Genomic DNA, 24,861 nt, shown 5'->3' with positions numbered 1-24,861 from the left:
AATTAAAATAGTATGGTATGAGCATAAAAACAGATAATTAGATCAATGGCACACTGATAACCCAGTAATAAACCTAAGATTATGAGATCAACTAACATTTAACAAGGAAGACAAGAATATATAATGGAGAAAAGACAGTCTCTTCAATAAATGGTGTTGGGAAAACTGGATAGTCACATGTAAAAGAATTCAACTATCTACCTAACTTACACTACTCACAAAAAATCAACTCAAAATATATTCAAGACTTAAATATAAGATATAAAACCATAAAAATTGAAGAAAACAGAAAAGATGCTCTTTGACATGAGCCTGATAAGGAGTTCATTTCCAAATCATGCAAGGAACTCATACAAATCAATAGTAAAAAAACAAATAATCCAATTTTAAAATGTGCAAAAAAACTGAATAGACATTTTTTCAATAAGAATATACAAAGGGCCAACAGGTACATGGAAAGATGCTTAACATCACTAAATATCAGAAAAATGCAAATCAAGATCACAATAAGATATCATCTTGCCTGTTAGAATGACCATCAACAAAAAGACAAGACAGCAAATGCTGGTGAGGACACAGAGAAAAGGGAACCCTTCTGTACTCTTGGTGGCACTGTAAATTAGTGCAGCCTCTAATTATACCATATAATCCAGCAATTCCACATCTGAGACTATATCCAAAGAAAACAAAAACACTAACTCAAAAAGACATCTGTATCCTCATATTTATAGCAGCATTATTTACAATAGCCAAGACATGGAAACAACCTAAGTATCTACTGCCAGGTAAATAGATAAAGAAGTTGTGGTATATATATACAATGAAATATTATCCATCCATAAAAAAATGAGGGGAATCCTGATATTTGTGACAACATGGATGGACAGAGGGCACTCTACTATATGAAATAAGTCAGATAAAGAAAGATAAATGCTGTATAATCTCACTTATATGTGGGACATTAAAAAAATCAAAACTCACAGAAAAAGGGATCAGATTTGTGGCTACCACCAGTAGCAGGATAGGAAGAGGGGGAATTGGAGGAAGGTGATCGAAAAGTACAAACTTCCAGTTTCTTTTTGTTGTTGTTTTTTACAGAGACAGAGAGTGAGTCAGAGAGAGGAATAGATAGGGAGACAGACAGACAGGAACGGAGAGGGATGAGAAGCATCAATCATCAGTTTCTCATTGTGGCACTTGAATTGTTCATTGATTGCTTTTTCATATGTGCCTTGACAGTGGGGCTACAGCAGACCGAGTAACCCCTTGCTCAAGACAGTGACCTCGGAGTCTCAAACCTGGATCCTCCGCATCCCAGTCCGACGCTCTATCCACTGCACCACCACCTGGTCAGGCACAAACTTCCAGTTTTAAGATAAGTATTAGGGATGTAATGTACAACATGATAACTAAAGTTAACACCACAGTATGAATTATATGCAAGTTGTTAGAATTTGAATTATATACAAGTTGTTAGGATTTAAGGGTTCTCATTACAAAAAAATATTTTTTCTTTTTACTGCTTTTTCTTTTTATTGTATGAGATGATGGATGCTAATATAACTTACTTATTATGGTAATCATTTCACAGTAAATGTAAGTCAAACCATTATGCTGTGCACCTTAAACTTATAAAGTATCTCAATTATACCTTAATAAAATTTTTAAATACTCCCTCCAGAAAAAGCTCCAATAGCTTCATTGAAATTATCATACATTAAAAAAAACCCCAACCAATACTAAACCTTCTCAAACTTCTTCAAAAAAAAAATGAAGAGGAAGAAACACTTCCTAATTAATCTATAAGGCTAGCATTTCCCTGCTACCTAAGCCAGATAAATACAACATAAGAAAACTACAGACATATATCACCTATGAACACTGATGCAAAATCCTTAACAAAATTCTAACAAACTAAATTCAGCAACATATAAAAGGATTATATACCATGAACAATTGGTTTTTTTCCACCCCGGGAACTCAATAATAGTTCAACACATGAAAATCAACCACATTAACAGAATAAAGGGGAAAAAAAAGATGATCATCTCAACAGATGCTAAAAAAGCATTTGACAAAAGTCAACACCTTTCATGATTAAAAACTGGAAAAAAAAAACAGGTAAAAAGGGAAAGTATCTCAATGTAATAACAACATTAAAAGCTTTTCCTATAAAATCAGGAACAAGACAAAGAATATTTGCTATTCTATTCAATATAGTACTGAAATTAGGCAAGAAAAAATATAAAAGATATCCAAATTAAAAGGGAAGTAAAATAATATCTGTTTGCAGATGACATTATCAAAAGATTCCACAAAAACAAATCCTGTTAGAATAAACAAATTTAGCAAAGTAAAAAAAAAACAACACAAAATCAGTTGCACTTCTATATACTAACATAATGAACAATCCAAAAAATATATATAAAGAAAACAATTTCATTTATAATAGCATCAAAAAAATCACTTAGGAATTAGTGATGTAGGTGAAACACTGTAATGATAAAAAAGGAAATTATAAAACACTGCTGAAAGAAAGAAGACAAAATAATGAAATGATACCCCATGTTCATGGATTGAAAGGCTTAATATTGTTAGGATGTTCTCATTAATATCCAAAGTGATCTACAAATTCAATGAAATCCCTATCAAAATCCCAATGGCATTTCATATGGTAGAAGTATAAAAATATCCACCCTAAAATTCATATTAAATCTCAAGAAACCCTAAAAATCCAAAACAATCTTGAAAAGAAGAACAAGGAGGACTCATACTTCCTGATTCCGGAACTTACTATAGAGTTATAGTAATCAAAACAGATATACGACCAATAAAATGGAAAGCCTAGAAATAATCCCTCACATATAGAGACAAAACCATTCAATAAAGAAAAGATAGTCTTTTCAACAAATGGTGCTTGGAAAACTGGATATACAAGGCAAAAGAATAAAGCTGAACCCTTACTTAACACCAGATACAAAAATAAACTGAAAATGGATCAAAAGTACAAACATAAAAACAAACTATAATACTCTTGGAAGAAAACATGAGATAAAGCTTCATGTTACTAGAACTGGCAATGATCTCTTGGATATGACACATAAGACACAGGCAACAAACAACAAAAAGTAGACAAATTAGATCATAAAATTGAAAACTTTTGTGCATCAAAGTACACAACCAACAGAGTAAGAAGGCAATTCACAGAAAAAGAGAAAATATTTGCAAACTGTATATGGGACAAAGGACTAATATCTGGAATGTGTAAAGAACTGAAATTCAACAACCAAAACAACCACCCTATCCAAAAATGGGCAGAGGACTTGAATAAATGTTTTTGTAAAAATGTACAAATGACCAATAATCACAGGAAAAGATGATCTTTATCATCAATCATTAAGGTAATGCAAAACAAAACACAGTGAAATACCACTTCAGATCAATTAGAGTATTTACAAAACAAACAAACAAAAACCCTCCAAAGATAAGTTTCGGGAAGGATGCAAAGAAAACGGAACTGTTGTGCACGCTGGTGAGAATGTAAAATGGTGCAGCTGCTACGTAAAACAGTGTAGTGGTTCTTCACAAAATTAAAAATAGAATTACCATATGACAGAGCAATTTCACTTCTAGTACATACTCCAAAAAACTAAAAGCAAGTCTGGAATAGAGAGATGGGCACCCATGTTCATAACAACATTATTCAAAATAGCCAAAAGGTAGAAGCAACCCATTTTCATTAGTGGATGCATGCATAGACAAAATATGGTATACAGTCACATGCCACTTAACAATGGGGATATATTCTGAAAAATGTGGTGTTGAGGAGAAGACAAGATGGCGCTGGAGTAGGCGGACATACCAACATCCACCTCCCAGAACCAAAGTGGATTACAAACTAATTTTAAGACTATCATTTGGAAAAACCAACTTTGGACTAAACTAAGAGGACTCTTCAACCAAGGAACACTGAAGAAGCCACACAGAGAGTGGTAGGAAAAGCAGAAACATGGAGAGGGCTGCCCAGCTCCCCGGAGTAAATGGCAGCCGGGAGAGACTCGCGGCTCTCCTGAGTCCAGGAACAAAGCCCCAGCCTGCAGCCCCAGAGCCTAGAAGAGGCATATGGAGAGTATTTAGCTGGAAACAAGTCAGGATACTGTTTGTGAGAAAGAGACTGATTTTTCATACCCAGGATTCTTCTTAAAGGGACCGCGCAGAACACCTCTCTCAAAACCACTCACCGGGGGCTCCGGGGAATGAGGAGAAAGGAGAAGACAGGAGTAGCAGGAAGAAAGTGTAATCTAGGAGGCACAGGGAGAAACATTTTAGGAGACAGCCACCTTAACCCCTGGGATGAGTCACTCCCCAAATCTGAAGTGAGTATTTCCCCTGGAAACAGCAATACCAGCAAAAGGAAGCAGGACACCAGCCAAACAAGCTCTCCCGTGGCACTCAGAGCAGAGTCGCTTAGAAGGAGGGAGCTTCCGGGACTATAGTAGTGAGTGTTAGGGTCTGAGCTCCAGCACCCACACCCACACGGCTGAGGGCTCGCCGGAGGGCGAGCGGTGGTGGGACGCGGAAGCATGGTTCTGTTGGCAAGGGTGGAAGCCGGCTGGCCACCGCCTGGGACCAAGTGTGAACTCAGTCTTGCCCGGCTGGGGAGGAGGGGGTGTGCAAAAGCAGTCAAGCCCAGCTGAGGGCAGCCTGCAATCCAGCCTGCGGGAGAAGGGCGGGAACCCTGGAAGGGGTGGAGACCAGCCCTTGAGCAAGGGCGGAGCGCAGAATTGCCCCGCCCGTGGAACCAAGGCTTGTGGCCTGACTTGGGAGCCGGCTCCTCCCGCAGGGGTGGAGCCAAAAACCCAGAACAGGCAGAGTCCCGCTACTGAGCGTGGGCTCACAGTCCCACTGGGCCTGTGGAAACACGGCTTACAGTCGTCTCATGAGCAGGATCGTCCTGCAAGGGAAAGGCAAAAGCCCGGAAACAGGCAAAGACCCTCAGCTGAGCAAAAGTGCGTGGCCCTGCCCTCAGGGCCAAGCATAACGCCACCCACGGGGGTGGGGCAAAGGTCAAGGCCACCAAGGCTTGTACACCCAAGCACTTGATCACTGCCACTTCCATTAAGGAGAGGTGGAAACCACAGCAACAGCCCCAGTGGGCAGGCACCGGCAACGCCCATACCCAAACACCCTACCCAGAAACAGCAGAGGGGGTGGCAGGCCTGCAGACAGACCATAACTAGAAAACAGAGGCCACACCCAGTGGATTCCAAGGGCCAAAACCTTCCTTTACACAGAAAAAATGAGAAGGCAGAGAAATGTAACACAAATGAATCAAGAGAAATCCCCAGAAAAGGACCTGAATGAATCAGATATAACCAAATTACCAGATGCAGAGTTTAAAATAACGATTGTTAGGATGCTCAAAAATATTAGAACAACAATAGATGATCATTACAAACACCTAAGTAAAGAGATAGCAAATATAAAAAAGGACATTGAAATAATAAAAACAGAGTCAGTCAAAAATGAAAAATACAATATCAAAAATAAAGAACACAATGGAAAAAATTAAAAGCAGGATGGATAAAGCTGAGAATCGAATCACCGAGTTAGAGGACAAGATAAATAAAGGCACGGAAGCAGAGCATTAAAAAAAAAGACTCAAAAAGTCTGAGGAAACTCTAAGAGAGCTCTGTGACAACATGAAGAGAAATAACATCTGCATCATAGGGGTTCCTGAAGAGGAAGAGAAAGAACAAGAAACTTGTTCAAGCATATCAAAGAACTTTGTTCAAGCATATCATAGCTGAAAACTTCCCTCAATTAAGGCAGGAAAACATCTCACATGTTCAAGAAGCACAGAGAACTCCATTAAAGAGAAACCCAAAGAAATCAACACCAAGACACATCATAATTAAAATACCAAAGCTAAGTGATAAAGAGAAAATATTAAAAGCTGCTAGAGAAAAAAAGACTATCACCTAAAAGGAGCCCCCATAACGATAACTTCCTACTTCTCAACAGAAACACTTGAGGCCAAAAGGAAATGGCAAGAAATATTCAAAGTAATGCAGAACAAAAGCCTACAATCAAGACTACTTTATCCAGCAAGGCTATCATTTAAAATTGAAAGAGAAATAGAAAGCTTTCCAGACAAAAAAAAAACTCAAGGAATTCACTACAACCAAACCAAGGCTGAAAGAAATGCTAAGGGGCCTGTTATAAACAGATCAAAAAAGAAAAAGAATATAGCAAAAGAGGAATACAGTTTTAAAGAATAAAATGGCAATAAACAATTACATATCAATAATAACCTTAAATGTAAATGGATTAAATGATCCAATCAAAAGACATAAGGTAGCTGTGTGGATAAGAAAACAGGACCCATACATATGCTGTCTAAAAGAGACACACCATAAAATAAAATATGCAGATAGACTGAAGATAAAAGGATGGAAAAAAATATTTCATGCAAATGGAAATGAAAAAAAAAGCTGGGTTAGCAATACTTATATTACACAAAATGGACTTTAAAACAAAGGCAATAATAAGAGATAAAGAAGGTCACTACATAATGATAAATGGAGCAATCCAACAGGAAGATATAACCATTATAAATATCTATGCACCTAACATAGGAGCACCTAAATATATAAAGCAGACTTTGATGGATTTAAAGGGCAAGATCAACAGCAATACTATAATAGTAGGGGATTTCAATACCCCACTAACATCACTAGATAGATCCTCAAAAAAGAAAATTAAAAAAGAAACAGCAGACTTAAAGGACATACAAAATCAACTCCATTTAATAAATATCTTCAGAACCTTTCATCCTAAAACAGCAGAATATACATTCTTTTCAAGAGCTCATGGTATATTCTCTAGAATAGACCATGTTAGGGCACAAAAGTGGTTGCAACAAATTTAAGAAGATTGAAATCATATCAAGCACTTTCTCTGATCACAATAGCATGAAACTAGAAATAAACCACAACAGAAGAACTTAAAAATACTCAAACACTTGGAAACTAAATAGCATGTTATTAAATAATGAATGGTAAACAATGAGATCAAAGAAGAAATTTAAAAATTCCTAGAAATGAATGATAATGAGCATACATCAACTCAAAATTTATGAAACACAGCAAACGCAGTCCAGAGAGGAAAGTACATAGCATTACAGGCATACCTCAAGAAGCTAGAAAAAGCTCAAATAAACAACTTGACCTTACATCCAAAAGAACTAGAAAAAGAACAGCAAGTAAAGCCCAGAGCTAGTAGGAGGAAGGAAGTAATAAAGATCAGAGCAGAAATAAATGGCATAGAGGCTAAAGAAACAATACAGAGGATCACTGAAACCAGGAACTGGTTCTTAGAAAATGTAAACAAGATTGATGAACCTTAAACCAGACTCACCAAGAAAAAAAAGAGAGGACTCAAATAAAATTAGAAACAAGAGTGGAGAAATAACAACTGACAAAAACAGAAATACAAAAGATTGCAAGAAAATATTATGTATGCCAAAAAACTAGACAACCTAGATGAAACGGACAAATTCCTTGAAACATATAATCTTCCAAAAATTAATCTGGAAGAATCAGAAAACCTAAACAGACCAATTACAACATTTGAGATTGAAACAGTTATCAAAAAACTCCCAAAAAAGGAAAGTCCTGGGCCTGAATGCTTCACAAGTGAATTCTACCAAATATTCAAAGAAGAACTATCTCCTATTCTTCTCAAGCTATTTCAAAAAATTCAAGAGGAAGAAAGACTTCCAAGCTCCTTTTATGAGGCAAGCATAATTCTGATTTCAAAACCAGGCAAAAACAACAAAAAGAAAGAAAATTATAGGCCAATATCCCTGATAAATTTAGATGCTAAAATCCTCAACAAAATATTAGCAAACTGGATCCAGCAATAAATGAAAAAAATCACACACCATGATCAAGTGGGATTTATTTTTGGGAGGCAAGGCTGGTACAATATTCGCAAACAAATCAATGTGATTCATCACATAAACAAAAGGAAGAAGAAAAACCACATGATAATTTCAATAGATGCAGAAAAAGCATTTGATAAAATCCAGCACCTACTCATGATCAAAATTCTCAGCAAAGTGGGAATACAATGAACATACATCAACATGACAAAGGCTATCTATGACAAACCCACAGCCAACATCATACTCAATGGGCAAAAATTAAAAGCAATCCTCTTAAGATCAGGAACAAGGCAGGGGTGCTCTCTTTCACCACTTTTATTCAACATAGTTCTGCAAGTCCTAGCCACAGCAATCAGACAAGAAAAATAAAAGGCATCCGAATTGGAAAAGAAAAAGTAAAACTATCATTATTTGCAGATGATATGATATTGTATATAGAAAACCCTAAAGTTGCAGTCAAAAAACTACTAGACTTGATAAATGAATTCAGCAAGGCGGCAGGATATAAAATTAATACTCAGAAATCAGAGGCATTTTTATACACTAACAATGAACTGTCAGAAAGAGAAATTAAGGAATCAATCCACTTTACCATTGCAACCAGAAAAATAAAGTACCTAGGAATAAATTTAACCAGGGAGATTAAAGACTTGTACTCGGAAAATTATAAAACATTGATAAAAGAAATCAGGGAAGATACAAACAAGTGGAAGCATATACCATGCTCATGGTTAGGAAGAATAAACATCATTAAAATGTCTATATTACCCACACTTTTATGGACAACTGATATTTGACAAAGGAGGTAAGAGCATACATTGGAGTAAAGACAGCCCCTTCAACAAATGATGTTGGGAAAATTGGACAGCTACCTGCAAAAAAATGAAACTAGACCACCAACTTACACCATTCACAAAAATAAACTCAAAATGAATAAAAGACTTAAATGTAAGCCGTAAAACCATAAGCATCTTAGAAGAAAACAGAGGCAGTAAGCTCTCTGACATCTGTCACAGCAATATATTTGCCGATTTGTCTCCACAGGAAAAGGAAATAAAAGACAGGCTAAACAAATGGGACTTTATCAAACTAAAAAGCTTCTGCACAGCTAAAGACAATAAGAACAATAAAAAGACAAACTACACAATGGGAGAATATATTTGACAATGTGTCTGATAAGGTGTTAATAACCAAAATTTATGAAGAACTTGTAAAACTTAATACCAGGAAGACAAACAATCCAATGCAAAAATGGGCAAAAGAAATGAATAGACACTTCTCCAAAGAGGACATACAGATGGCTAATAGGCATATGAAAAAATGCTCAACATCACTAATGATTAGAGAAATGCAAATTAAAACCACAATGAGATATCGCCTCACACCAGTCAGAATGGCGCTCATCAATAAAACAACACAGAATAAGTGCTGGTGAGGATGTGGAGAAAAGGGAACCCTCCTGCACTGCTGGTGGGAAGGCAGACTGGTGCAGCCACTGTGGAAAACAGTATGGAGATTCCTCAAGAAATTAAAAATCGAACTGCCTTTTGACCCAGCAATACCACTGTTAAGAATATACCCCAAGAACACCATAGCACTGTTTGAAAAGAAGAAATTCACCCCCATGTTTATGGCAGCATTGTTCACAATAGTGAAGATCTGGAAACAGCCCAAGTGTCCGTCAGTGGACGAGTGGATTAAAAAGCTTTGGTACAGCCTGACCAGGTGGTGGCGCAGCGGATAGAGCATCGGACTGGAATGCAGAGGACCCAGATTCGAGACCCCGAGGTTGCCAGCTTAAGTGCGGGCTCATCTGGTTTAAGCAAAGCTCACCAGCTTGCACCCAAGGTTGCTGGCTTGAGCAAGGGGTTACTCTGTCTGCTGAAGGCCCAGGGTCAAGGCACATATGAGAAAGCAATCAATGAACAACTAAGGTGTCGCAATGAAAAACTGGTAATTGATGCTTCTCATCTCTCTCCATTTCTGTCTGTCTGTCCCTATCTATCCCTCTCCCTGACTCTCTCCCTCTGTCTCTGTAAAAAAAAAAAAAAAAAAAGCTTTGGTACATATATACTATGGAATACTACTCAGGCATTAGAAATGATGACATTGGATCATTTACAACAACATGGATGGACCTTGATAACATTATACTGAGGGAAATAAGTAAATCAGAAAAAACTAAGAACTATATGATCCCATACATAGGCAGGACATAAAAATGAGACTCAGAGACATGGACAAGGGTGTGGGGGTTACAGGTCGGGGGGAAAAGAAGGAGTGGGTTGGGGAGGGGAGGGGCACAAAGAAAACCAGTTAGAAGGTGACAAAAGACAACTGGACTTTGGGTGATGGGAATGCAGCATAATCAAATGTCAAAATTACCTAGAGATGTTTTCTCTGAACATATGTACCCTGATTTATCAATGTCACCCCATTAAAATTAATAAAAAAAAAAGAGTTTGTCTCATGGCTAATTCAGGCAATTAGAAGAATAGTATAAGGATGCTAATTCTGCTTCTCAGGTCACATCCTGCAAAAGGGGCCCCAAGAAAATTGGTGATTTCGTTCCTCTGATTTTGCCCCAATTGGATTAAAAAAATAGGTCAGGAATGCCCTGAAATGGAACTAACAATACATAGGCATAAATTTAAAGGACTTTTAGATACTGGAGCTGATGTATCTGTTATTGCTAATCTACATTGGCCTCCTTCCTGGTCCACTCATGCAGCAGCCACAGAATTACAAGGTAAAGGGCAGAGTAAATCCCCTCTACAAAGTTCTAGTTTTTTACATCAGGAAGATTAAGAAGGCCATTCTGGATTTTTTTAAGCCTTATGTTTTCCCTGGACGGTCAGTTAATTTGTGGGGTAGAGACGTTTTGAAAAATACAGGAGCGTTGCTTGTCAGTCCTAATGGTTTAGTCAGTACTCAGATGCTTGATCGGGGATTTTTGCCCAGTAAGGGACTAGGGAAAGAACAGTGAGGAATTCTCACCCCCATAGAAGTGGCACCCAATACCAGAAGGTGTGAATTAGGATATCAAAATTTAGCATAGGGGCCTTGGTAGCTCCTGCTATCCCAATAATGCATGGTGCAGTCCCAATTACTTGGAAATCAGATAATCCTGTATGGCTAGACCAATGGCCCCTTTCTCAGGAGAAACTTAGGGCAGCTGCTCAATTGGTACAAGAGCAGCTACAGCTTGGGCACACTGAACCATCTAATAGCCCATGGAATACACTTCCATATTTTGATCTTGTCGCCTCCTGGATTATCAAGGGGCATAGACGACCCTTAAAGCTTATAGGTTTTGAGCCTCAAAATTTTTGTTGTTCCTTTTTTCAAAGGATCAACAATGGCTCTGGGAAACTTCCACTAAATGGCAAATCGCTTTTGTAAATCAATGGACAACTTTATACTGAAACAGTCAACTTAAAATCAGCTCAAAGACTAGAATTATATGCCATTATCATGGCTTTTCAGCATTTGCCATATTCCTCCTTTAATCTATATACAGACATCAAATATTTACTTATGGTGTTTCCACTATAAAGACTGCGGTCTTAGGGACAACTGCGGATGAACTATTTCAGCAGTTCCTCCTTCTTCAAAGACTTGTATGTCAACATAGAGCTCCATGTTTTACAGGACATACTCGAGTTCACTCCATGCTCCCTGTACCTTTAGCACAAGGGAATGCCCTTGTTGATCAAGCTACCCAAAAGAAAATTATTTGGAGCAACCATGACAGATCGAGCAATTCAGTCTCATCACCAGAACGCTGCAGCCGTGTGTAAACAGTTGCAACTTTCACAGGAAGCAGCACAGCAGATTGGCAAATCCTGTCCAAGGGGTCCTAAAGTACAATCTGTCCCTTCATTTGGAGTCAACCCTCAAGGACTCCTACCAGGACAACTTTGGCAAATGGATGTTACTTATATACCTTCATTTGGCAAACAGTCCTATGTCCACGTTACAGTGGATACCTATTCTGGATTTATAGTAACCTCTGTCAGAATTGGAGAGGCTGCTAAGCATGTTATAGCTCATTATCTGTATGCATTTTTCTATTATTGGATTTCCTAAACTGGTTAAACTGACAATGCTCCTGCATATGGAGCAAAAGCATTTACTGTATTTTACCAAACCTTTCGAATTATGTGTATTTCTTCCAATCTTTAAAGTCAAGGTATTATTAAAGTGTACCTAGCAAATATTTTAAGGTCAATTTAAAAAAATTTAAAAGGGGGGAGTCATATCCTGCAACTCGTACAGGTCTACCATATCATGCTTTTTACTTAAAAAAATTTTAAATTTCTTTTGAATGCTGATGAACAGGAGACACCAAATCTTTTTCTCCTGCAAACTTCTACCTTCTTTTATTTGATCCAGCTAATAACACTGTTTTATCTTTTTCCAAATAGCTCCAGATATACGGAAAAGGTTTATATAGGCAGATGGGGATCCTCAAACCTCTCAGCGAGATCTTCTGAGCATGGCTTTTAAAGAAGCAAGAGACAGAAAAAGCCCAGTAGAGATCAGGTGAACTACCAGCTTTTAGGATCACCCTTAAAGGATCCAACGCCCCAAAGGGGTCTCATAGGATTCCATCTGGGTCCTGCTTCAATAGTGAATAGGAAGGTCATTGAGCTAAAGCCTGCCAGGCTTACATGCCTTTGCTGTGAGGAAAAGGGACACTGGAAGGGAGGCTTCCCCTCGCTCCTCTCAGGAAGGGTTCAGTCTCTTCCAGCCCTGCTCCAGCCACCTATGACCTAACCTTGCCCAGAAAGCTGGGATTTGCCACTGAAGGCTGAAGGTGCCCAGGGCCGTCGGCCCCATCTACAACACTGTGGATGAGCCTAGGGTATTTCTTCCAAGAAGCAGGTAAATTAATCTCATTTGCACAAGGGCCACTGAACTATGTCTTGCCTGAATAGTCAGTTTTTTTATTCTTCCTTCAAAGATCTCTGCTATGGGTGTTGATAGTCCTATTTTCTGCTGCTTTGTTTAATATATAGTGTTTCCTTTATTCCTCCTACCTCAATGCCCCACTCATATTTCAGGTTGGGACCTACTCCTAATTTAGAGCTCTCTTTCCCCCTTTTGCCAACTTCTATTGTGAATTTACTTTTGCCACCCACCTTAGTGTATCCCAAGGTTCTCTTTACCATGCCACAGTCGCAGAGCTCCAGGGAAAAGCAACCTGGTCTCATCTCTCCAGGCAGAGGAGAACAGAAGCTCCATCTCCACACATGCTGCAGATGGCTTTTCCAGTCTACCTGAATCATTACCAGCTAGAAGCAGCGGTCATTGGGACTTGGACGTGAGCTGCAGAGTATAGAATTGTGACAACAATCCCAGTGCCATGTGGACTTTTTCTGGATGTGGACTTTTCCTGGACTCCTGCTCCTTGGGACAGCTCCTAATGGACTGAACTTGGGTTGGGTTGCATTTTCAGGGATTTGGAATGGTGTTGGTGCCAACTTGGACTTGGTGAATATGTTAAGGACACTTCTCTTTTATGGATTCTTGCTGTATTGGGCAAGAGTTTGCTTAAAGGCTTTAATCACTGTAAAAAAAATAGAAGACTGGATAAAGAAGATGTGGCACATATACACTATGGTATACTACTCAGCCATAAGAAATGATGACATTGGACCATTTACAACAAAATGGTGGGATCTTAATAACATTATATGGAGTGAAATAAGTAAATCAGAAAAAAACAAGAACTGCATGATTCCATACATTGGTGGGACATAAAAATGAGACTAAGAGACATGGACAAGAGTGTGGTGCTTGGGGGTGGGGTGGGGGAGGGGAACAAAGAAAACTAGATAGAAGGTGACGGAGGACAACCTGACTTTGGGTGATGGGTATGCAACATAATTGAAAGACAAGATAACCTGGACATGTTTTCTTTGAATATATGTACCCTGATTTATTGATGTCACCCCATTAAAATTAATTAAAATTTATTTATTAAAAAAAATGGGCCCTGGCCGGTTGGCTCAGCGGTAGAGCGTCGGCCTAGCGTGCGGAGGACCCGGGTTCGATTCCCAGCCAGGGCACATAGGAGAAGCGCCCATTTGCTTCTCCACCCCTCCGCCGCGCCTTCCTCTCTGTCTCTCTCTTCCCCTCCCGCAGCCAAGGCTCCATTGGAGCAAAGATGGCCCGGGCGCTGGGGTTGGCTCTGTGGCCTCTGCCTCAGACGCTAGAGTGGCTCTGGTCGCAACATGGCGACGCCCAGGATGGGCAGAGCATGGCCCCCTGGTGGGCAGAGCGTCGCCCCCTGGTGGGCGTGCCGGGTGGTTCCCGGTCGGGCGCATGTGGGAGTCTGTCTGACTGTCTCTCCCTGTTTCCAGCTTCAGAAAAATGCAAAAAAAAAAAAAAAAAAAAAAAAAATGTGGTGTTGGGTGATTCTGTCATTGTACAAACATGATGGAGTGCACTTACACAAATTAGATGTTGTAGCCCACTACACACCTAGGCTATACGATATAGCCTACTACTCCTAGGCTATACAAAGCAGTACAGCATGTTGCTGCACTAAACACTGTAGGCAACCATAACACAGTGGTATTTGTGTATCTAAATATATATAAATATAGAAAAAGTACACTAAAAATATGGTATAAAAGATAAAAATGGTACACCCATATAGGGCACTTACCATGTATGTAGAGCCTGCAGGGCTGGAAGTTACTCTGGGTGAGTCAGTGAGTGAGTGTGAAAGCCTAGGACATTACTGCACACTACAGTAGATTTTATAAACACTGTTGCACGAGCCTTCCCTGTTTCCTTCTAACAGGGTCAGATACAGAACATCAAAGCTGTCAATGTTGCTCCATGAACAGGGATGGGAGCTGGACTGACTGGAAATATAGAGGAGAAATTGGGTGGGTGAGGCACAGATCAGAATAGCGACTGTCAGGAAAAAGTGAAAGGTCACTTAAGATCAATAGGAATAAGAAATCAAGATGGAAAGATAAAGGAACTTAGGGGACTGTAATGACAATGTGAGTTTGGCTATTGCATGTAGGGGCAGTGGTCAGATTAAGGAAATTTGTGGTAGTTATAAGAAAAAAGTGTGTTTAACATGGAAAGGGTGTAAAACCAAAGACTCAATATTTTGAACTAGGAAATTTGTTTTTGGTCCCCTTGACTGTATCTGGTACAAAGGGTGCTGCTCTGAAGGGTGCTGCTCTGTGGCATTCAACTGTTAAAAGAAATTAAACTTATATTTGCTTTACATCATTATCAGAAAACAGTTCCAAAGCACAAACAGGCTGACTCTATACTACCACAGAAAGCTTTTACTAAAGTGGCAGAGGCACTAAATATTGGCATACATCGGACACACTGCGGGTTCAGTTCCAGATCACTGTAATACAGTGAGCTGTAATCTTTTTCAGTGGAAGGTCTTGCTTTCAATTCATAAAAAATGCAAAATCTGTGAAGTGCAATAAAGTGAATGAAGCACAATAAAAGGAGGTCCACCTGTACTTATCAAAGTAGCTCCTGTGGACATGTGTCCTTGCACAGGATCTGAGGTCCCCACCAGAGAATTAACAACAATGTACTCTAATTAACGACAATGTACTCTAATTAACAACAATGTACTCTAAAGAGCATCACGCTTACTTAGATCTGGAAGGGCTGTAGCACTCTCGAAATATGTAGTACTGGGGGACAGGCTCCTCTGGGCTGAAACAAGCCAGTGGCTGACTGACTGGGATGTAATCGCTGTACTCAAAATTGGGGTGCTGTAAAGGAGAAGAAATCCATTGCCAAGCCCCACAGATATTGCTCCCATCAGAAAAAAAAATCCTTCCTTCCATTTCTTACAAGAAATTCAGCTCCACTATAATCATATGCGACTATTGTATATGTTGTCCATAACTGACATGACTATATACTTACAGTAAAGTATTATTCAGTCTTAAAAAGGAAGAAAATTCTGACATAAATGCTACAACATGAATAAAACTTGCAAACATTATGCTAAGTGAAATAAGCTAATCACAAAAAGTCAAATATATTGAAGTCACAGGTTCAAAACCTTGGGCTTGCCTGTTCAAGGAACATATGGAAGTTGATGCCTCCTGTTCTTCCCCCTTCTCTGTCTCTCTCTCTCTCCCCCCTCTCTAAAATGAATAAATAAAATTAAAAAAGAAAAAGAAGTGGCTTGTTTATTAAAACAGTAAAATATTGTACAATTCCATTTACATGAGGTGCCGAGAGTACTACTCAAAGTTATAGAAAGAGAACGCAGAGGACAATTGCAGAGGGAGGAAGGGGACAACGGGGAGTTGTTTAACAGGCAGAGAGTTTCGGTTTTGCAAGATGAAAAGATTTTGGAGATTGGTTACATAACAATGTGAATGTACTTAACACTACTAAATTGTACACTTACAAATGGTTAAGACAGTAAATTTTATGTTATATGTATTTTATCAATTTTTAACAATTAAAAAATGATGATACAGATATCTGCTGTTTAAAATGGTTTATCCTTTACTCAATATTACCTCTAGAGAAAAGACTTTCAGTGTACAATGAATGGACACATTAGAGACATCTTTCTTGATTATAAATTTTTCATATTAAGTCCCAAAATGTACCCCATCTCAAAAACTACCACAAGTCTACCCCTTTAAAGTAAATTTTTCAACCAAATCACTAAATTTAAAAAAATAAAGAAAAAATATAAATAGTAAACAGCACACGTCTGATTAATTTTAACTACACCTCCTTTCATGTTCATTTATGTTCTTCACTCAACAAAACCAAGGAGATTAATATCAAATTGAGCACTTCTCATTTCAGAAAAGAAAAAAAAAATCTCTAGATTTAACAATGATAAAAAGAAACCGAATAAAAAAGGAGAAAAGAAAAAGCAAAATGTAGGTATAGATGATTATAAATGCAGATAAAAAAAAGAACCACATCTTCTACTGCACACATCTTTACCACATATCTGTCAGATGACACATTGTTAGGTACAGGACTGAATATAACAACATACTTAAATGATATTTATTTTTTAACAGCTTTATTGAAGTAATTCTCATAAAATTTACCCTCTTAAATTGTATAATTCAGTAGTTTATAGTATATTCACAAAGTTGGGCAACTATCATGAAGAAATAAAAATCATACTCATTTGCATTTCACCAATGACTAACGATGTTTAGCATCTTTTCATGTGCTTACTGGCTATTTGTATATCTTCTTTAGAGAAGTTTATATTTAGAGTCTTTCCTTATTTTTTTTATTGGGTTGTCTTTTTACTACTGAGCTATAAAATTTTTTTATATGCTCTAGATACAAGTCCCTTACCAGGCACATGATTGGTAAATATTTTCTCCCATTCTGTGGACTGTTGCTTTCCTTTCTTGATGGTGTACTTTGAAGCACATAAGTTTTTAATTTTTATAAAGTCCAGTTTATTCATTTTTCCTTTTGATACTTATGCTTTTGATGTCATATCTAAGAAAACCACATCTATACAACCACGGAAAATAAAAATATAAAATTAAGAATCAAAGTAAGAAAATTATTGAGAACCCAAATTCAGATCAACTTTCTGTGACAAAGAAACCATATGCCTAATAAATATACATAATAAAGTACTGACTACTAAATACAATATGATCAATCTGCTGACAGTCTTAATGACCTGTGTTAATCTGTGAAAAGTAAAAGCCCCTCTGAGAAATGAATAAATAATTTTCAATCACCGTGCTCAGATAGAATTTAGTTGTATTAAAGTTTTACCTACAAAATTATAAAATATTTTCAGACAATAAAATAGTCAGAAGCATAATCTTCTTATTTAAATGAAAACTTACCTGCTAAGTAATTCTAGTCCAGCAGAGTGCTTTGGCAAAAATGAAACAGTCCTGCCAAAAGAACATTTATTTTATTAAAATTGTCTTTGATTTAAAACAACTTAAAAAAAAGATACAATAATTTTGACATTTTCAATTGTTAATGTGAAATATTTTAAAATCACTAATTGACAACTTATCTAAGCTTTTAGAAAAATGTATTGCATTATTTCAAAGTTAATATACTGTCATATACTATCAGTTATCACTGCCTTATAGATTATTTTCAGCACATAATAAATATTTTAATATAATGTAAAATAAGAATTTTTTTTAAATTTCATCATCTCCAGGTTGAAAGTAAAATTTGGTCATATGCTTTATTTTATTTAAAAAAAATGACACCAGTGTTTTCATATAAAACAGGTAATAGGGCCAAAGAAGCTTGCTTGCCAAGTATTCTATTATTAACTTGCTTCTTAATAATTCAGGACTTTTAATTTGCTCTTAGTATATAGATAAAAATGACTAATTGTAACTGAACAATAGCCATTGACTGTCAGAGTAAAACAATTACACTTCCAGTGGTTACCAGAGGGAGGGAGGTTGAGGGGTGGGGTTAAAGGGAACCAAACATACAGTGACAGAAAGTGGTATGACTCTGGCTGGTGGGTACACAACGCAATATCTAGATCAGGGGTCCCCAAACTTTTTACACAGGGGGCCAGTTCACTGTCCCTCAGACCGTTGGAGGGCCGGACTATAAAAAAAAAAACTATGAACAAATTCCTATGCACACTGCACATATCTTATTTTAAAGTAAAAAAACAAAACGGGAACAAATACAATATTTAAAATAAAAAACAAGTAAATTTAAATCAACAAACTGACCAATATTTCAATGGGAACTATGCTCCTCTCACTGACCACCAATGAAAGAGGTACCCTTCCAGAAGTGCAGCGGGGACCGGGTAAATGGCCTCAGGGGGCCGCATGTGACCCGCGGGCCGTAGTTTGGGGACCCCTGATCTAGATCAAGTACCACGTAGATGTGTACCTGAAACCTGTGTGATCTTATGAACCAATGTAACCCCATTAAATTTAATTTCTAAATAATAATAAAAAATTACACTTCATATTTTAATTTTATCAAAAACTTTTCCAGTGTTATAAAATTTAGAAAGAATCAATAGTTTTGTAGTCAGATGGACTCAATAGATATAAAACCCATTAATTATAACCATTATGACTGCAACCAAAAGTTGGATGAAATTTAAGTTGCAGTAAATTAAATCTTGGCACAAGCTTACCTTGGTTTGCTTTTTACTTTAGCTTCTCTTGATTTGTCACTTAAAGTCTTCAATCTATAATTCAACAAGTATAAAGTATTCTTAGAGCTCAAGAAATTTTTCAGTGGGAAATCTCACAGCTGTTCATATTTGGGATCAGATAATTTTTTTTAGCAAGAATTAAGCACTTCAACAGAAAAAATATTTGTACAAACATATAGTATTTACTATATGTTAGAGATCACAAATGAATAATCTGTAGCAAACATTATATGCAGTATATAGTACAAACATAGTCTACTATATGTGAAAAACTACAAATAAAAAATTTATAGCAAACATTTTTATATTTCTTCTTGTCCCAAATTATTTTTTAAGAAACTCCTAAATGTGATTAGACTAGAGAAACCTCATTTATCTGGCATTAGAAAAAGAAGTTCACATAGATGAACTTGGTAGGTTTAACAAAGACAACAAAGCAGCACATTTTATTAATACTATGCCAGGCATTCAAATCTCTGTAAATATCAACATTTGGTGAAATTTTAGCTGTTTAAAAAAAGCTTTCTAAAATGTATTACAAACCTCTTTCATTAAAGAGGATGAGATGTATTCAACATTTTTTAAATTGATTTTTATTTTGAGAGAGAGAGAGAGATCAACTTTGTTGTTCTACTCATTTATGCTGTCATTAGTTGATTCTTGTGTGTGCCCTGACCAGGGATCAAACCCACAACTTCAGCATGTCGGGATGATGCTCTAACCAACTGAGCTATCCGGCCAGGGCCTATTCTATTTAAAATCTTCTGATAAACTCCAGAACATTGTTATGACTACTACTGACTGCATTTTGTGGCAAAACAGTACTCTCCCCATGTGTTTCCAAACTAGGAATGCCTTTATTTACAAGCTTGATACCAATCTACACTAGTGTTTTGAATTTGTTTGGGATCCTCTGTCTATTTTTTATAAATCTTCTATCTCCACCATTGGCCATCTCTCTACCAACTATCATTTATACTGCTTCTGTGAGCTACTTAACTAAACAGCTTCTCCCCATTTGATTTACCTTTTAAATTATTGGGCTGGAAACCCGATAAATGGGCCAGAGATGCATATATAAAATGAAAGAGACTATTCTATACATAAAATATGAAGTTCATAAACTTTGTATAATTTATTTCACTTCACTGACCCATGTTACCTTCTTTTGGTTGTGAACTGCACCACATTACTGAGGTTGCCAAAAGTAAGTGCTAAATTATGATATAATCTGATAGGAAATATTGCTTCACATGCTCTTCTTAATCACCTCAAATAATTCATTTCTAAATATACCTGAAGCATAGGCCACAGTACCACTACTAGCCCTTACACAGCCTTTGCAAAAAAAGAAGTGCTCCTTACACAACAACTTTACTGCCACCAGCCAGAAACGGTGCTAAAACACAAGCTATCGTACAAATGCCTCACCTCTATACTGTGTAGTGTACAACTACACAATCATACATGCAAACCCCAATACAGGATTCCATCTTTTTTGTCAATAATACCTGGCTGAACACCAGTAGGGAACTTTTGATGAAATGATTTCAACAAATTGGAACATCAATTTCATACAAAGATTTTTATATTACTCTGTTCTTTTTCAAAAATTAAAATAATTGATGAGATTGATTTACCTACATTAAAAAGACTCTAATCTCTTTAACACAAACTAATTTATATATATGTCTCCAGATGAGTCTAGGAAATTATATTTAAAAAGTCTAACCTGTCCTAGAGAAACAATAAAAACTTTCAAGCTTAACTTGAAAACTAGTAAATCTGGTTCAAAGTAGATTAAGCAACAAGAGAAAAGTATTTTGATAGCTATGTTCTACCATTTCCTCTCCAAAGTTTGAGAAAGACACTTAGTCATGATGTCCTACACTGGGTGATCCTCTATAGTCATACACAGCAATGCATTACACTCAAAATTATTTTCACATTATTTCTGTGATTCAGGAAAACTGCATATGGTTAGCTACTACAAGGATATTGAAAGGGAACTGCTAAGATCCCCTTTGGACAGCTCTTGTGTGATCTCAAAAATATCTAGGTTAGCATTTCAAATATTTATTTCTAAAATAATCTTTTAGAACTAAGAAAGACAAATACTTTATTATTTCACTTATATATGACATTTTTAAAAAATCAAAACAAATGAAGAGACAAACCAAAATAAAAACACTCATAGAAACAAAGAACAAATGGCTGAGAATGGGTGAAAAAGGGGAATATAGTCAGTAACTGTGATAACTTTACTCAGTTGATTATTAGACAGATGGTTACTAGACTTAGTGTGGTGAACACAATGTAAGATACATAAATGTCGAATCACTATGTTGTACACATGAGACTAATGACATTGTATGCCAAGCATACTTTAATTAAAGAAAATAAAGTAGTACAAGTCTGTCTGATAAAACATAAGAATATTAAAAAAAATTAAGGTAAGCAGACTGGCTACTTAGGCAGTACAAATAAAATCTTTCTATCTATAGACCTAGTAGCTATAATAAAAGAGGGAGAACAAACCACAAGTCTGAAATACTGCATGCAGGAGTGAGAAATAATTATCACTGCCATTGCTATTTCTTATACTTTGGGTCAAGTTAAACTCATATCATTTCCTATAAATTGAACACAGTATTATTTTATCAATCAAAGTAATTAATATTGAGTGTCACATCTCTTCATTTGTGCTTTTATAAAACAATTTTATTGCATTATTCTTCATTCAACTTACTGTATAATGTTAACCATTAATATCAGTCAGGTTAATATTTTAGATATTTTTAGAAGTTCAGAACTTTGGATTACTATGTAATGTTAGGATTCAAAAAGATCACTTTAAAAATAAACTTATAATTTCTCACTCGTAATATATTAACTTTGGGATTCTCCTCTCCTTCCTACATCTCCACCCCCACAAAAAGAGGTTGGGAAGAACAGAGAAAGGGAATGTTACAGGGAGCTGAAATTAAAATTGTTGAAGGGATCCATGAGAGCTTCCCCATGTGTCTCCTTAACAACCATCTGCTTCAAAAATTGGTCTTTAGCCAAATGTAATGTGTGGAACTTATCTGATCTGGATTTGAACAAATCAACTGTAAAAAGACATTTCTAAGACGAGGAAATCTGATTACAGACTGGATAATTGATAATATCAAAGAATTAGTGTTCATTTTGTTAGACAGGATACTGTCATTGCATTTATGTAATATCTGTATATTTATTTTTTTATTTTAATTTATTGAGTTTAAATAGATTCTAGTGTTGTCCGAATGCATCCCCCTTCCCTCATATTCCCCGCAACATCTCCCCCTTACCCTCCTCCCCATAGAGCCCTCCCCCTTCCCTTCAGCTTTATCCCCCCCTCCCCCGTATTCCCCTCAACATCTCCCTTACCCCCCTCCCAATAGCACCTCCAATAGCACCCTCCCCCCTTCCCTTCAGGTTTATCCCATCCTCTTATCCCCTTTCCCTCTGGTCCCTTTGGAGAAGGGACCTCTTTGGAGAAGTGTATATTCGTTTCTTCTGCCCATTTTTAGATTGGATTGTTTATCTTCCTGGTGTTGAGTTTTAGAAGTTCTTTATAAATTTTGATTATTAACCCCATATCAGACATATTGTCAAATATGTTCTCCCATTGTGTGGTTTGTCTTTTTATTCTGTTCTTATTGTCTTTAGCTGTGCAGAAGCTTTTTAGTTTGATATAGACCCATTTCTTTATCCTATCTTTTATTTCACTTGCCCATGGAGATAAATCAACAACTATACTGCTGTGAGAGATGTCAGAGAGCTTACTGCCTATGTTTTCTTCTAAGATGCTTATGGTCATGGCTTACATTTAAGTCTTTTATCCATTTTGAGTTTATTTTTGTGAATGGTGTAAGTTGGTGGCCTAGTTTCATTTTTTTGCAGGTAGCTGTCCAAATTTCCCAAAACCATTTGTTGAAGAAACTATCTTTACTCCATTGTATGCTCTTACCTCCTTTCTTAAATATCAGTTGTCCATAAAGCTGTGGATTTATTTATAGGTTCTTTGTTCTGTTCCATTGATCTATATGCCTGTTCTTATGCCAGTATCAGGCTGTTTTCAGTACAATGGCCTTGTAGTATAACTTGATATCAGGAAGTGTGATACCACTCACTTTATTCTTCCTTTTCAAGATTGCTGAGAATTTTCGTGTTCTTTTTTAGTTGCATATAAATTTTTAGAATGTGTTCTATATCTTTGAAGTATGTCATTGATATTTTAATTGGTATTGCATTGAATTTATAAATTGCTTTGGGTAATATAGACATTTTAATGATGTTCATTCTTCCTAACCATGAGCATGGTATACGCTTCCACTTACTTGTATCTTCCTTGATATCTTTTATCAATGTTCTATAATTTTCTAAGTACAAGTCTTTAATATTCTTGGTTAAATTTACTCCTAGGTACTTAATTTTTTTGGTTGCAATAGTGAAGGGGATTGTTTCCTTAATTTCTCTTTCTGACAGTTCATAGTTGGTATATAAAAATGTCTCTAATTTCTGAGTATTAATTTTATATCCTGCCGCCTTGCTGAATTCATTTATCAGGTCCAATAGTTTTTTTGACTGCGACTTTAGGGTTTTCTATATACAATATCATATGATCTGCCAATAATGATAGTTTTACTTCTTCTTTTCCAATGTGGATGTCTTTTATTTCATCTTCTTGTCTGATTGCTGTGGCTAGGACTTCCAGGACTATGTTGAATAAGATTGGTGAAAGAGGGCACCCCTGCCTTGCTCCTGATCTTAAGGGGATTGCTTTTAATTTTTGCCCATTGAGTGTGATGTTGGCTATGGGTTTGCCATAGTTAGCCTTTATCATGTTGAGGTATGTTCCCTGTATTCCCACTTGCTGAGAGTTTTGACCATGAATGGGTGCTGGATTTTATCAAATGCTTTTCCTGCATCTATTGAAATTATCATGTGGTTTTTCTCCTTCCTTTTGTTTATGTGATGAATCACATTGATTGATTTGCAAACATTGTACCAGCCTTGCCTTCCCAGAATAAATCCCACTTGACCATGGTATATGGTTTTTTTCTTATATTGCTGAATCTGGTTGGCTAATATTTTGTTGAGAATTTTAGCATCTAGATTCATCAGGGATATTGGCCTATAATTTTTTTTGTGTGTTGTCTTTGCTTGGTTTTGGAAGCAGAATTATTCTCGCCTCATAAAAGGAACTTGGAAGTCTTCCTTCCTCTTGAATTTTTTGAAATAGCTTGAGAAGGATAGGAGTTAGTTCTTCTTTGAATATTTGGTAGAATTCACTTGTGAAGCCATCAGGCCCTGGGCTTTTGTTTGTTGAGAGTTTTTTGATAACTGTTTCAGGATCTTATTTGTTGTAATCGGTCTGTTTAGGTTTTCTGATTCTTCCAGATTGATTTTTAAAATATTATATGTTTCAAGGAATTTGTCCATTTCATCTAGGTTGTCTAATTTTTTGGCATACAGTTCTTCATAGTATTTTCTTACAATCCTTTGTATTTCTATTCTGTCAGTTATTTCTCCACTCTCATTTCTAATTTTATTTATTTGTGTCCTTTCTCTTTTTTTCTTGGTGAGTCTGGTGATAGGTTCATTGATCTTGTTTACCTTTTCAAAGAACCAGCTCCTTATTTCATTGATCCCCTGTATTGTTTCTTTAGCCTCTATGTCATTTATTTCCACTCTGATATTTATTATTTCCTTCCTTCTA

The 24,861-nt window shown here is 36.7% G+C and overlaps 1 protein-coding gene across 4 annotated transcripts in view; it reads right to left on the bottom strand.

Annotated features, from left to right (window-relative positions):
• DTNBP1 (dystrobrevin binding protein 1) overlaps nt 1-24,861 on the bottom strand; it is a 176,393-nt gene that overhangs the window by 131,802 nt on the left and 19,730 nt on the right. For 3 of the 4 annotated variants that reach the window (XM_066268341.1, XM_066268344.1, XM_066268343.1), the window contains 2 exons: nt 19,095-19,148; nt 17,806-17,856 (listed from right to left, as the gene is read on the bottom strand). In XM_066268341.1, the coding sequence (XP_066124438.1) occupies nt 17,806-17,856; nt 19,095-19,148 (105 nt within the window). Of the gene's footprint in view, nt 1-17,805; nt 17,857-19,094; nt 19,149-24,861 lie in introns of those variants that run through there. The other variant, XM_066268342.1, reaches the window with a different exon arrangement.

This window comes from Saccopteryx bilineata, chromosome 3, assembly GCF_036850765.1.
Source record: "Saccopteryx bilineata isolate mSacBil1 chromosome 3, mSacBil1_pri_phased_curated, whole genome shotgun sequence".
Taxonomy (NCBI): domain Eukaryota; kingdom Metazoa; phylum Chordata; class Mammalia; order Chiroptera; family Emballonuridae; genus Saccopteryx; species Saccopteryx bilineata.
Note: the sequence above shows the minus strand (reverse complement) of the source record. Positions and strands in the feature narration are given on the sequence as shown.